The 14,480-nt window shown below is 48.7% G+C and overlaps 1 protein-coding gene across 1 annotated transcript in view; it reads left to right on the top strand.

Moving 5' to 3' along the window:
• The window catches only part of LOC115315308 (venom metalloproteinase antarease-like TtrivMP_A), a 79,190-nt gene that overhangs the window by 42,733 nt on the left and 21,977 nt on the right, over nt 1-14,480 (top strand). Inside the window, exons 7-9 of the mRNA XM_042293272.1 lie at nt 1,295-1,404; nt 5,065-5,130; nt 12,503-12,648. Of these exons, the coding sequence (XP_042149206.1) occupies nt 1,295-1,404; nt 5,065-5,130; nt 12,503-12,648 (322 nt within the window). The remainder of the gene's footprint in view (nt 1-1,294; nt 1,405-5,064; nt 5,131-12,502; nt 12,649-14,480) is intronic.

Here is a 14,480-nt window from a genome sequence, read left to right as displayed (position 1 = left end):
CATGTTGTCGGCAGTTGGCGCGATGGCCACCGAAGTAAATTGAGGGAAATTGCGTCGGTTGAGTGAACGAAGCGTAGAAGTCCACATGGACTTACGACATGACTGGGTGGATCACAAACGTACCAAGGTATAGCGTAGTCGACAGATGACGTCACAACTTTAGACAGCCCTCAATAGATAGCGTAAAGGGCGCGATGAACCTCTTCCCCTCGTGATTACTCCATACATCAAAAGGTGGTCCTCTCAATCGAAGAGCACACAGAATTTACGGCCCCGCACGCGCCCACAAAGGAAGTAGGGCCTATGTAAAACTCCTCATTAAAGGATACTCGTAACACACTCCACTCTTGAATAAATTTAGACTTGTGTCGATCTTTTTGACAAACCCGGAGTACACAAGAGTGTCTCGTTTGTGCAGCACCATTCAAAAACCACCCACAGCTTTCCGTACCTAAGCATGGCAAAGGAGGAAGGACGCCTAATGCACACAAGACACATCCTGTGCTCCCGGGGTCTATATGAGCATGACGAAGACTAGTTTAATTTTTCTATTATTTCAATTGCAAGGCGGAGTGACGCAATTCTGCGCGGAAGTTCGTCTCCAGTTTCGGCACAAAGCGTTCAAATTACCTATAGTCACTGGCTTAGGAAGAAAAGGGGGTGGCTTATTTTCGACATAACGAGAAAACAACGCGAAATATGCGGGACAAAAAGGAACGCACGTGACAGGCACTAGTGTTGTCCCATCTAATCTGAGCTGTTTTTAATTATCTATTAATGACCAATCCACTATATTACTTGGCTAATGGCGTTCACTCTTGTCGCTACGCTAGGAAGTTGCCGCCAATGAAAGAACAACACAGAAAACGTTTAAGGGAACGAGCGATGACGAGGCACCAGGGGTGCTATGTTGCGCTTTTTGCACTCCCAGGAGACTTGGAAGAGGGAAGTGACGTCAACGACACAGCAAATGCAGATTGGATGTTGACAGAAGAAAACAAAATCAACACCCAATCTGCGTTTGCTGTGTCGTTGACGTCACTTCCCTCTCCCTAGTCTCCTGGGAGTGCAAAAAGCGCAACATAGCCCCCCAGAGCGCGCGCCGTCACTGCTTGAGGATGGTTGAGGAAATGGGGAAACAAAAACACGTGGGTGAATTCGGCGGGTAAACAAACGAGCGAGTTGCGAAAGATGCAGACGCGTGCTTGGACACCGCGAAACTAACAGAGAACAGTGCCGCCAAACTGGCAAATCACTGTTTATACACATAACATTTTTCTTTTTCTTGTTTCAGATGTGACTATGAAGGCTATAATTGTGGCCGAGGCTAAACTGCTAAAAAAAATATACGCCAGCCCAGTCAGGGAAGATCCAGTGTTGTACCTAATCCTGTATGGGGAATCTGTAAGTCTCTTGTTTGTGTTATTTTCGATTCTCCAAAAACAACCCAACCTAATACTTGATTGGGATAAGACGCTTCTACGATCCTCACCTAACAACTGCGGATTTTTAGAGTTTTAGAGATCCACCTCAGATAAAGGAATGGGCTTTAGTGTAGTAAAGCCGATTCCTAGGTAGCACTTTAGACTAACGACACTTCAGCTAGATTTATGCTCAAATTTATTGTTGCCAGTTATTTAAAGCTTTATTTGAAATCGCGGCAAACGTTATCTCTTCCACCCTGAGAAATCTGAAGATTATGCGGAAGCAGACTAGTCGTCTGCTTCTTGCGCAGGACTTGCGGTGACGACAGAATGACGCCGGGGCCTGATTGGTTTCGATTAAATGGATAGTGGGTAGACCTCAATGCTAGGTGCCTCGAGGTGTACCCACTACTTTGTTCAATCAGTCAATAAGAGCTCGACGTTCTGACATCATCGCAACCCCTGCAAGAAGCAGACAAACTTGCGCTCCGCATAGTTTATGAGAGATCAAAACGCGATTGCTTGAGCCTCCTGACATCGATTCTAAAATCCGTTTCACACAAAGTATGACCGCTGCCGGCGGTACGATCAGATATGATTGGTTTGGTCGTAAATACTCAACTTACTACAAAGAGCTCCTCGCGAGCTAAAACCCCTAAAGATTCAAGGCACTACGCACTCATTAAAGCTTCTCATTAAAGCATGTTCGCGACACTCTCCACTCTTGAAGAAATTTAAACTTGTTTCGATCACTCGGCTGAACACGGAGAACACAGGAGTGTGTCGCGTGTTCATGCTTCGGAGTGGGAGAAGAAAATTAACAAAAATAAAATACAAACTGCGTTTGAACCAAGATAAATTACTAAAAACAAAAGTGTTACATTCGAGGCGTTGACAAGCGATAGGTCCACGCGCGGCGTGAAGTCAACCGAGGAAGACGATGACACGCAGGAGTAAAAACAAAAGAAAGAAAAGATAAATTTAATTAAGACGCTAAACAGCCATGCGCGGCAACATAAACAAACAAAACAAAGGAAACGTGTACACGCGTTGTAGCTAAAAATCAAGCTCAAGAACACTTCGGGCACCATAACCTCGAAAACAAAAAAAGAGAAGAACTTTAACATTAAGAAACACTGTAATTAAGACGCAACGAAACAACACGCCGTTCGCTGCACAAATGTACCCGGGAGCCAGGGTTTCTTCGACACGAATAATAAGTGTTCCGAAGAAGAAAAGTCTAAACTGCTGGATTTGAAGCCCATGCAGGAGAACGTTCCCATGCTCACCGATGCTGGGTTTATGGTGGGTCGGGAAGATTGTCGTTGTCTCGTTGCTCGGCAGGCCGACGCGACACGGCACTCCCGAACGGGGGAAAACACGCCCGGAGACCACAGCACGCTCGAAGGCAACAGCACGCCCGATGGCAAAAGCACGCCCGAAGGCAAAACACACACGAAAGAAAACACACACGAGAAGGGAAAGCACGCCGAAACGCAAGACTAGGAACTCAGGTATTAAAAAAAAAAAAAAAAAAAAAAAACACTCGCGACGCGGGCAGACGAGAGGAGTTCCGGCCGGACGGCTGAAGTCGCTCGATCCTGGAAAAGTAACACCATTGCTTGCCCTGCGGCCCCTGCCTGCTAGCCGGACACAAACAAATGCAAACGCACAGGTGACAAAACACTCAAGGTGATTGGCTGATCGGTCTCAGTTGCCATGGCGATCGCCATTTTAGTTCATTGAAACCTTCCAAGCTTCGAAGGGGTTGTCCTAAACCAGTTGCACCAAGATAGCTGTGGAGCATCATAGTACTAAAAGCGTTCCTCGCCAATATAAGCGTTTTTGGCACTGTGCATGCAAAAGGCTTGTCACTCATGCTCATCTCCCCAGGTCTCTTACAGTGATATTGCTTTTCTTGCGTATTTCAAGACAGGAAAAGTATTTTTCAATGCCTTCAAGCACTGACGCCGCATGTGATGGCGTATAGCTTCGTACGCCTCCACAGGCGACGTCAGTGCTTGGAGGCATTGAAGAAGTCGTATTTTCGCTTACAATGTGTGAAGAAACGAAAGCGATAGCTGTAGTACAGTCGCGCGATGCGGGTTGAATAATGCCGTCACATCCCTGAGGACGGAGTTGCAATGTAGTTAATTTTCATAGCCGTCGTGGTTAGCGTCGGGGATGCCACCGACGACTGCCACCAGTGATCCGTGAATTGGGTAAGTGAAACTTTCTAAAACGATCCACCATTACGTATAGCAACCGGATACTGCCAAAGTACTGTTTGAAAACAAGTATTTCAAGCAGACGACACGAAGATTCTCCCTTCGTCGCGCCATTCTTGGCGGGACGCTAGGACGGCCCTTTTCGCTCCCTTGGCGCGGCACGGCCGACGGGAAGTCCCGATATCCCTCTCCTCGCGCCAAGCAAGGAGAGAAAACAGGTTTTTTTTCATTCACGCGACGACAACCCACGAGGGCGAAATCTCTGCAAGGTGTCGCCCGTGAAGCTACAGCTTTAAAATAATGTTCCTGTTTTGAAATACGTAACAAGCGCAATATCACTCTAAGTGATCTGGGGAGATGAGCACGAATGATAATTTTAGGACATACACAGAGCCTAAGACGCTTATATTGGCGAGGAACGCTTTCAGTACGATGATGCTCCGAAGCTGTTTTGGTGTGACTGGTTTAGAACGGCCCTTTTGAGGTTTTGAAGGTTTAAATGGACCAAAATGGCAACCACCATGGCAAATGAGACCGGTCATGTTATTGCCGCCGCTGATTTTTTATAGCGTACATTATTTTATTATCTACCTGTTTTCCGACGAATTTTATATCTTACAGTGAGCGTACAGTGTCATTACATTTTTATTTATCAGTCAATCACCTTGAGAGGTTTTGTCCTCTTTACGTTGGTGTTTGTATCCGGCTATCAGCAGGGAAGGAAATGACGCTACTTTCCCAGGATCCAGAGATTTTACAGACGGCCACTCGCACTGTAACCATCCCGCCAAAAAGCAGTCTTTTTGTAGCCAAACCTTTACGCACGCAAAGTTGATAATCTTACAAGACATCACGAAAAAGTTACCTTCCTCATCGAAGGAAATAAAAAAAAAGACGAATCGAAGGGTCACTTGAACATTGATTGAATCATTAAAATATGACAGGTCTAAAGTATGATCAAACTCCTCAAACTACACAATTCACGGACCCCTGTATTGTTGACGCGCCAACACGGCTACAGAAACTATCCGGAAAACCCCAAATTTGCGAAGAGCTCAAGTTCCCCTAAGTGAAACGCTGACCCACAAGGGAGGTCACCGAATATCCAAACAGCTTTAGTACCGTGGAGGTCACGAAAGAAATAAGCAGCTGAAAACGAGTTCGGCTTACCTTACCTCACGTCATTGAGCGAGAAACGAACGCTGGTGTGCGTTTCAAAACCACACGAAAAATAAAAACGAACAAAATTCACTGAAATTCGTGAAAGTGGAGCGCATCTAAAACCAGCTCCCCGCAACCAAACATAGCAAATCATAACGCACGCATATTACATGCACAATGCATCGTGCATGTATTCTCCGCTTTCCGGGTTTGTACCATTTTTCGAGGCATTTTGTTTTGTTTGTTTGCAGGTTGCCCTGCGACTTCAGGCGCTGGAGTACCCGGGGATTAACATGATGCTGCTCGGCGTCTACAGCGTGAGAAACTTTTTAGACCGATTATAACAATCACTAAAAACTAAAAAAAAAAAAAAAAAAAAAAAACCAGGCGTGGTTTTTTGTTTTTTGCTTTTAGATGGATTTTTCGGTGTTCCGATTGGCTAATGCCTTAATCTCATTGGCTGAAGACAAATAATGAGATTCTGCCCCGCGTTTCTAAAGCGGTCAGCGTGATTATCAACTATAGACAGTATACTCCCCGTTCCCTTTGTTTGAATCTTTCCTACGAATTAAATGAATTACTCGGTTGAAAGCTTTTATGCAAATTCTCGTAACGCGAAACAATATTTCTCTCTTTAAAAACGCCTGGCGTTATCCAGTGCTCCTGCAGTCTTGGACATAATTTTTTTTGTTTCCTCCGCGTTGTCAGGATTAGCAAGCACACATCAGTTGCGCGCCACACTACATGTCGAGAGTTGATATGTCATCACTCCGCGTACTAATTATGGTCTACATCCTCGAAGTATGAATAAGACACCCTTTTCAATAGTGCCCGACGGTAGCTAGAGCGTCAATCATCTCAGTCCTCCTTTGTTTGGGCACATAATTTGAGCATGAATTCGACGCTAGGGACGCGTGAGGGTTTGGCGGCGACTCGTATCCAATCACAATGCCCAAGAAATGATAGCCGCGAATGTTGCGCTTGAAAAAGCTAAAAATAATATATCAAATAAATATACTGCTAGGATCCACTGTATGCTCCTATATTTCTGACAATTTTTTTTTAAACGGCATGTCATTGATTACAGACCGAACTGGTTCAGGAGTAGCTCAACATCGGAACCTTTGTTTCTAGGTGGTTGAGCATTTCAATGAAATCATTTCAATAAGCGGTCATTACCAACGTGACATTTTAAATTTTTGGGAGGTATAAAAGACCGATTAGGCCATTACAATGTAACAAAACCAACTATATAGTCAAGACGATGGAAAACTTGCGGAATATTAAATAGGTCGTTTTGACACCGAACAATATGCGCTCGCTCCCCGTCAGCTTTCCTTACAAGCACGTCCCCATTCGTATGCCAAACGTACTTGTACTGACTCGTGTTGCTCCACTCCTTTTCTGCCAATAGAAGCTTTCGGTTGCGCTTCGTCATGTTTTTAGAGCGCAGCTCTTAGGAGCCCGTTCCCGGCTTGAGTGGCGTCGGCGTCGCCGTCGGCGTAACCAAGGTCACCTCAAGGTCATCCTAAGGTTACCCCAAGGTCACGTGACCCCCCGAGGTCACGTGACTCCCTCCTTCGAGGTCGCGTGACCCCCCCCAAGTCACGTGACCCCACCCGCCGAGGTCACGTGACCTCCCCGATGACGTCATCGTCACTGATGACGTCCCCGGCATCCGCATCGTCATCGCCATCATCACGGTGACGTCATCAGTGACGTCACTGATGACGTCACTGACATCCGCATCGTCATCATCGATGATGACGTCATCAGTGACGTCACTGGTGACGTCATCGGAATCAGCATCGTCATCGTCACCGATGACGTCATCAGTGACGTCACTGATGGCATCATCGGCATCGTCACGTGACCCCCCAAGGTCACGTGACCCCCCCCCCAGGTCACTTGACCCCCCCCCCCAAAACCCTTCCCTCCTCCTCCTCAAGAGCTGCGCTCTAATTCGGTGTTACAGGGAGTTGTAAACGGCTTCCACTTTTTTTTGAACGTACACGTAAGGTTATACAGCCTTCAGTTTTCCCCTCCGCTCTAGCCATAGCTCGCTGCTGCTCTGTCTGGCGAAGCGGACAATATTGCCCGAAACCTTGTCTAATAGTGAGGAGAGCCTGTGTATATCAGTTATGTCAATTTCAGCAAGAGGTGGCACCTCCAGTCTAGCAGCGATTTCATTAATGTTGCAGAGTTTGTGTCACTTTTAGTTTTGGAAATTGGCGACTCTCGCGAAATCGACGCCGCGTAGCGGCAACGTTGAGAAGCTCAGGAGAGGAGGTTGTTTCGACTCTGTCATCTGCTATCGCTGCTTGGTTCTCGTAGGCCGCATAGAAACAAACATCGTTTCCAGTAATTATTTTCATGCTTCCGCCGTGTCATTCTTACACACTGACTAGAAGAAGGTTTCTGGCGTCGAAAAATCGCTTTGCTTTCATGTGTACACCGATTTTACCCTTTTACCTACGAGCCGACCACCTCCATCAAGTTCCTGGCGTCGCTGAACCCACGTCGACTAGCTGCGCCCTCAGCCCCAATATCCCGGGGACCCGCGAAATCATCCGGGACATCGTCCGTAAAAAATTGAAGAGGCTTGTACCTGCCGCCAAATGTTCGGCTTCGCTCTCGATCGCTGAGCTCGTTTGAGAGGAGCCGCAGTACCTAACGAAGGGTACCACCGTAGACTACGTCGAGGAACTTCAAGTGGCAGCCATGGTCAGCGCAATCTCTGAGGAAACCTCGTCGCCACAGCACAAGAGCACGTCTCTGCAGCAGCTCGCCATCGACTCCGAGCTCCCAGCTCTAAGCGCCGGCAACTGGTTGATCTGGTTGAATACAGTGACTGTTTTTCCACGTTGTCGAAAGTTCGCCAAATACGAGTGGCGAAACATCGCATTGTTACCTACGGCGACGTGCACGCAGTCCACCAGTCACCGTACTGCGCCTCTTTGAAAGAGAGGGAAGTCATCCAAGAGCAGATTCAGAAAATGCTCGATGATGGCATCATCCAGCCGTCATGCAGTCCATTGGCTTCACCTGTCCTGCTCGTAAAAAAGAAGGATGGAACCCTGAGATTCTGCGTGGACTATTGTCGACTCCAGGCTGTGAAAAAGAAAGACGTCTACCCGTCTCTCCGCATTGACGATACTCTAGACCGTCTGCGCCACTCCCGGTACTTTTCATCGATGGACTTGAAGAGTAGCTACTGGAAGATTGAGGTTGACGAACAATGCCGGAAGAAAACTGCCTTTGTCACGCCCGACGGACTGTACGAATTTAAAGTGATGCCCTTCTTATTATGCACAGCGCCGGCGACCTTCCAACGTGTCATGGACACCATGCTAGCAGGCTTAAAATGGCAGAGCTGTCTCGTTTACCTCGATGACGTTGTAGTAGTGTTCACCAGCAACTTCGAAGAGCACTTACGTCGACTTCAAGCCGTGCTTCAAGCCATCAAGGCCGCTGGACAAACTTTCAAGCCAACGGAATGTCAGTTCGCTTATGGTGAGCTCAAGTTTCTAGGCCACGTTGTGAGCAGCGAGGGTGTTCGTCCTGACCCAGAGACGACGCGTGCCGTAGCCGCATTTGCCCCGCTGTCGGACAGAAAGGCTGTAAGAAGGTTCCTTGGCCTCTTTGCCTGCTACACGCGCTTCGTTCGAAATTTTGCGAAGCTATCGGCACCGGTGGCATACCTTATAATAAACTCCATCATGTTTCAGTGGACAGAAGAGCACCAGCTGGTGTTCGACGAGCTTAAACGAAGACTTGAAACACCTCCTGTGTTTTGCCATTTCGACCAGCTTGCACAAACAGAAATTCACACGGACGCAAATAACACGGGACGTGGCGCGGTGCTGGTCCAGATACAGGAAGGAACAGAGCTGGTAATCGCCTATGCAAGCCGGAAACTGTCCATGGCGGAAGGTAATTACTTTACGACAAGGAAAGAATGCCTCGCTGTTGTCTGGTCCATCACCAAATTTCACCCATACTTGCACGTAAGTTACAGACCACCAATCGGCTCTGCTGGCTCGCGAATCTGAAGGACCCCTCAGGATGCCTCGCCCGGTGGAGTCTGCGACGGCAGGAGTTGGTCATGACAGTGGTGTACAGGTCCCGCCGAAAACACAACGATGCCGATTGTCTGTCAAGGGCCCCTGCCGAAGCCGGTCTTGCCTGCACTGAAGACAATGATGACGAGTGTTTGCTTGGCGCACTACATGTCAGTGACATTGCAGCACTCCAAAGAGATGATCCTGAAATGCGAGGACTTATCGATCACCTAGATGGACAAAGAAGCGCTGTTCCTCCCGTTTTCATACGAACACCAACCTTCTCCATCCGACAAGGTGTGCTGTACAAGAAGAACTTCAGCGACAACAACACGGCGTAGTTGTTGATGATTCTTTCCAGTCTTCGAGAAGAAATATTTCAAGCCTGCTACGATGACCCGACGGCGGGACACCTTGACTGCAGCAGGACTGTTGCCAAGATACACGGAAAGTACTACTGGCCCAGGCTTGCGAAGACACCCGATCTTTCCACGAGCACCAACGACGAAAGAAACCAACGACGAGACCGGCAGGACTTTTTCAGCCTATTGCGCCGCCATCTGCACCATTCCAGCAAATCGGATTGGATTTTTCCACCATTGACGCAAGGAAACAAATGGATAATCGCCGCGACCGATTATCTCACGCGGTACGCCGAGACGAGAGCCCTTCCATCAGGTACGGCTGTTGAAGTCGCCAAGTTTTTTTTATCGAGTCCATTGTCCCCCGGCACGGCGGCCCCGATGTCCTCCTTACAAACCGCGGATCATCGCACATGGCTCAGCTGACGCAAGAAACCCTTTGTCTCGGTAGCACTAGCCACCGTCAAACCACTGCGTACCACAAATGAATTAACGGAAAGACTAAACAAAACTATCGCCGACATGATCTCCATGTATAGGGTGACTGAAGTCACCAGCTCCATCTAAAATAGGCAGTAAAAATGGGCGCTAAGCTTTCCGTCAAAGGTGTATTTCACGGGTCGGTTTCTTTCTTGTAAAATTAAAAAGGGTAGCTCTCTTTCTGTAAAAAATAGGGCCAAGAAACTTGCCAGGGTCAACGGCGGGCGGCGACGCATACGACCGAGTCGAGTCGCGGGGCGCGTTTGGCGCTCGTGTTGATAGGTGGCGCTACTTCCTAATCAAGACTAGAGTTCCTGTATTGGGCAGGAGATCGAACTATTAGCGGCGAGATGTTTTGGTGGCGCCCTCCCATGGCTCCCTTTCGTGACGTCATTACATTGCGAACAACAAGTTCGATGGTGTTTGCAATGAGCATTGTGGAGGCTTGAAATCGTTACCCTCTGAAAGCGACACTGCCAATACCATCAAAATTCAAGCTCTTACATTTATCTTATTTTCGTCAATGAGAAATCCTTTCCTGACGTCATAGTCAGCATTCGGCCAATCATGGCCGGCCGACCACAGCGACGCTTTCGTTCGCGCAAGTCGCCAATAGGGGGCGCTTTATCGAGCTTGTTGTCCCCACAGCCCGGTGTTTACTAACACAGTATAACAATGAAATTGAACCTCGCGAGCACGGTCTGGGCACGAGCGCTTCTCTCTGACCAGTGCTTTAGTCGCGCGAGGAAGTGCCTTCGAATCGTCATCTTTCATTTCTCGGAACAAAAACAATCAAGAAAATACTATTTGTTGTCCCCACAGCTGAAGCGTACCGCTAGAGGCGTGGCTGTTTGATCTCCTCCCCAATAGGCTCCCTACGGGAGCCAGAGTTGCGCCTTCATCCCCGTAGCGTCGTCTTTCCTGCATGGCATGTTGATCCAGCTCCTCACGTGACCGAATTCTTCGAATAGCAGCGCCACGCGTTCGAGGCGCGGCGCGCTCAAAAGCAGGGGAACGTTCGGCGAGGCGCGCGCAACGTCTACTTTCCTGCACGGCACTTGATCCGGCTCATCACGTGAACGCGCAACTCTGGCTCCCGTAGGGAGCCTTTACAGGAACTCTAATCGAGACTGCTCGTAACTGCCGTGGTTAATTAAAATGAGAAATCTTTTGTTAAGCACCATCGGCTTAAAAATAATGGGCACAGTAAAAGCAAAACTTAAAGTAAAAAAAAAGGTGTTTGCATAACGACGGCGCTTTTGCTGCCGTCGAATTTCGTCTGTGTGTCGTCTCCTTCTTTCACTGGTCGGCTTCACCTTTGGACGCTGCCCTCGACGCCATCTATCAATACGCGCTCCAAACGCGCCCTGCAACGCGACTAGGTCGTTTGCGTCGCCATCCGCCGCTGACCCGGGCAAGTGTTTTGGCCCTATGTTTTACAGGAAGAGAGTTACGCTTTGTAATTTTACAAGAAAAACTCGAACTGCGAAATACATACTTGACGAAAAGATCAGATTGCTTCATGCAGGCACCGATTTTTACGTTTCATTTTAGATCGAGCCTGGTGACTTCAGACACCCTATATGTCGTCGTAGAGTACAAGACGTGGGATGAGGTGTTACCCTACGCCAAGTTTGTCTACAACACAGCGGTGCAAAATACCACAGGAGTAACACCGTTTCAGCTGGTGCATGGACGAAAAGTAACGACCATGCTCGACGCGATGCTGCCCCACGAACCAGCTGACGGCGGGAGCCATGACGGCCAGGTGCTGAAGCTGAAGAAGTTTGCCAGCTCGCCCGACTGCGGATTCAAGATCAACAACTTGTCGACGTTACCCGGTACAACCTTTGCGGATCGACGTTCGCTTGAAGCCCGGAGACCGTGTGTGGGTCTGGACCCCGATACGACGACGCGGTCTAAGCGAGTAACTCCTGAAGCGCTATTTCGGACCCAACAAAGGGCTTCGCCGACTCGGGGGTCTGAGCTACGAGGCAATGCCCGAAGGAACACGGACTTCATCATGCCGCCCTCCACGACCGGAAGTCATCCACGTCGTGCACCTCAAGTCGCATTACTATCGACAGGACTGTGAACTGCGTTTTTGTACTACGCTCGATAGGACTGTGTTTTTGCTTGTATTGGGTGTCTGTGTCGATAGGACTGTTATTTTCGCTTGTATTGCTACTTAATTTCACGGCAAGCTACGTCGAGGCGATGCTCTTTTTAACGGCGGGAGTAATGCCACACGCGTCGCCAAGCGACCGCGTGCTTGACCGAGTGGTTACCGAGCTTGGCTTTCATGCGGTTGATTCCTAGGAGCGACGCGTCTTTTATTTGTCCTTTATATTCAGCGTTCTCGGAAGTTCGAGAACCCTGTCGTCTGATTGAGGTACGAATGTTCTTCGCGCCGAACTTTCTACGCTGAATCCTCCAGAAACCCACAAGAGTACATAAGGGACTCAGCTTGGCGAGCCGGAGATAGTCTCGCCCCAGCGCTCGATTCTGCTGTTTCGCTGACATCGACGCCTGCGACGCTAACCTTCTTGTTTGTTTTGGGCACAAGTTCGCCCATTGAAAAGTTTAGTTTCCTTAGTTTTTCGCTGCCTCATCATTTGGCATTCGTGACAATACGATTGAGCGGCGCGTGCACAACGCCGCCGTCTTTTCGCGAAATAAAACTAATAAAGCTTTTGCCTAAAAAAATGTTTTAACTGAAGTTTTGTTTTTTTCTACATATTCATGGCATTGTATTTTTTTTGTACCTGTGTTTGATGTTTTTACAGGCACCAAAATTTATCGACAGACTTATACAACAGCAGCGACCGCCAAAGATGCCTGCAATGGAAGCCAGCCTTCTGATGTCGACGGAGGGGGTAATAAAGCGTGTGAAACAACATGCCGCTGCTGACGTGGTCCTCTTTCTCACCCAGTAAGTATGATTCTGTTATTCGATAAACTCGCGCTGCGAAGCCTGTTTCCCTCTGGATGAGCATCGCACTGGCGTGCTGTCGGCTATTAGTACAGCGTGATTAACGTCGAAAAGCATAGGCAAGTGGTCGTACTGCGCTGGCTAAACGTTTCATCTACAGCGAAGACATTAGACACCCATTGCGGCTGAGCTAAAGGTTAAAGGCTAAAGGATAAAAGCTAGAAGCAATTAAAACGAACTTAATTATTTTGAAATTGTAAGTTCAATTTTGAACTAATATAATTGGCTTGGAACCTGTTTCTTTTTAATAGTCTTTGGTTCTTCTCTCTAATTATAATTCTGATCACCCCCGTCAAAGACTTTAAGAGGTTATAAAACACACGGTGACACCGTGTGTCTTATAACCTCTTGAAGTCTGTGACCACGAGGGTAGAGTTTCTCGATATGCTGCCCCCGAAAAGGGACCAGAGTTGCGCATTTGTATTCCCCGAGCCGCCACGCCACTATTCGCCGTGATCGATCACGCGAAGAGCAAAGCATCCAGCGCCGTCCAGGAGAGCCACCGCTCAGCTCGTTCCGCCGACATGGCACGCACTCTGGCGTATGTTCGCATGCTTCCGCCGCCTCCTTTATTTCCGTTTTCCATGCGCGGCGGCGCGCGCGGCGCCGATATTCGCCGACAGTCGCGTCACGAGAAAAGCATGAAGGGCCGTGCAGGAAAGCCGGCGCTACAGCGATCTTTGCTACCGTATCTATTGGCGATTTTTATCCCGTGCTTCGAACCTACTTTCACGGCTTCCTCTTTAGACCGCCAGGCACTGTGAATATCTGATCCGCCCGAAAAGGTTGGCGAGCGAAGATGACGCCAGCGTGCCTGTGCGCTCTCTTGCTGTATGATGTCAGAAGAGCTAGGTCCTAAGCGAACGCCAGTGTGTGAACGGGCCATAAAGTAGGGTGCCTGGAACGCGTCTCCGACTGGTGTGTTTACCGCGGCCAAAAAAGTGGTCCCTCGATTTCCGCCTGATGACGTCATAACAGTGTCATGCTGTCGCCGGTCGCGACCGTGGCGGCGTCCCAACAGTTCTGGTATAAATGGCAGACGCCTGTTCTTCTGCAGGTCGCTCTCCACTGTGACAGTTCACGGAAGCTAGAGCAGCCGGAAGTTGGGACGCCTAGGACGCCGTGACGACAGCGACACTCGCGTTCGCTCGTGCTTTTCGCCAATATTTCTACGGCTAACAGCCAGGATCACGACAGGCAAGAGCATGACACTCCGGCTTCTGTGACGTCATTTGTTGCCACATTGGGACCACTTTCGATGTATGGGCGGGATACGACGTTAAACAGACCAGTCGGAGACGCGATCCAGGCACCATACATAAAGGGACCGTGCAACGATATTGGGTAGTAATATATGTCTCACATTACACAAGCTTACTGGCGCAAGTGGAATCCAAGTGGACTCGCACGGAACGCCAATGACAAAGACGCTTCCGTGTCGCCTCGTAATTTCAACAATAAAAACGGACCGTTTTCTTTCAATCTCTCCTTCGCAAAATTTGATGACAATATTTTTGGGGATCGCTGTGTTGTTGTCGTCAACAATGCGATTCCCAGGATTTGGTCATCAAGCTCCGCGATTCCCGCGGTGACGATGTTTAAATTCGGCTCATACCGTGGACACGAGCGCTGCGAAGGCATTCGATTTGGGCTCGTGAAAGTCGAATCCTCGACATGCATTCGGATAGTGGCGTGTGCCCAATAAGTGCAATTGCGGGAATAACCGAACCTTAACAATGCGTGGAACGCTTTGCTGCCAACCCGGCTTTTCT

This window comes from Ixodes scapularis, unplaced genomic scaffold (genome assembly GCF_016920785.2).
Source record: "Ixodes scapularis isolate PalLabHiFi unplaced genomic scaffold, ASM1692078v2 PGA_scaffold4__175_contigs__length_147842914, whole genome shotgun sequence".
Classification (NCBI taxonomy): Eukaryota; Metazoa; Arthropoda; class Arachnida; order Ixodida; family Ixodidae; genus Ixodes; species Ixodes scapularis.
This window is presented reverse-complemented; position numbering and strand designations above follow the sequence as displayed.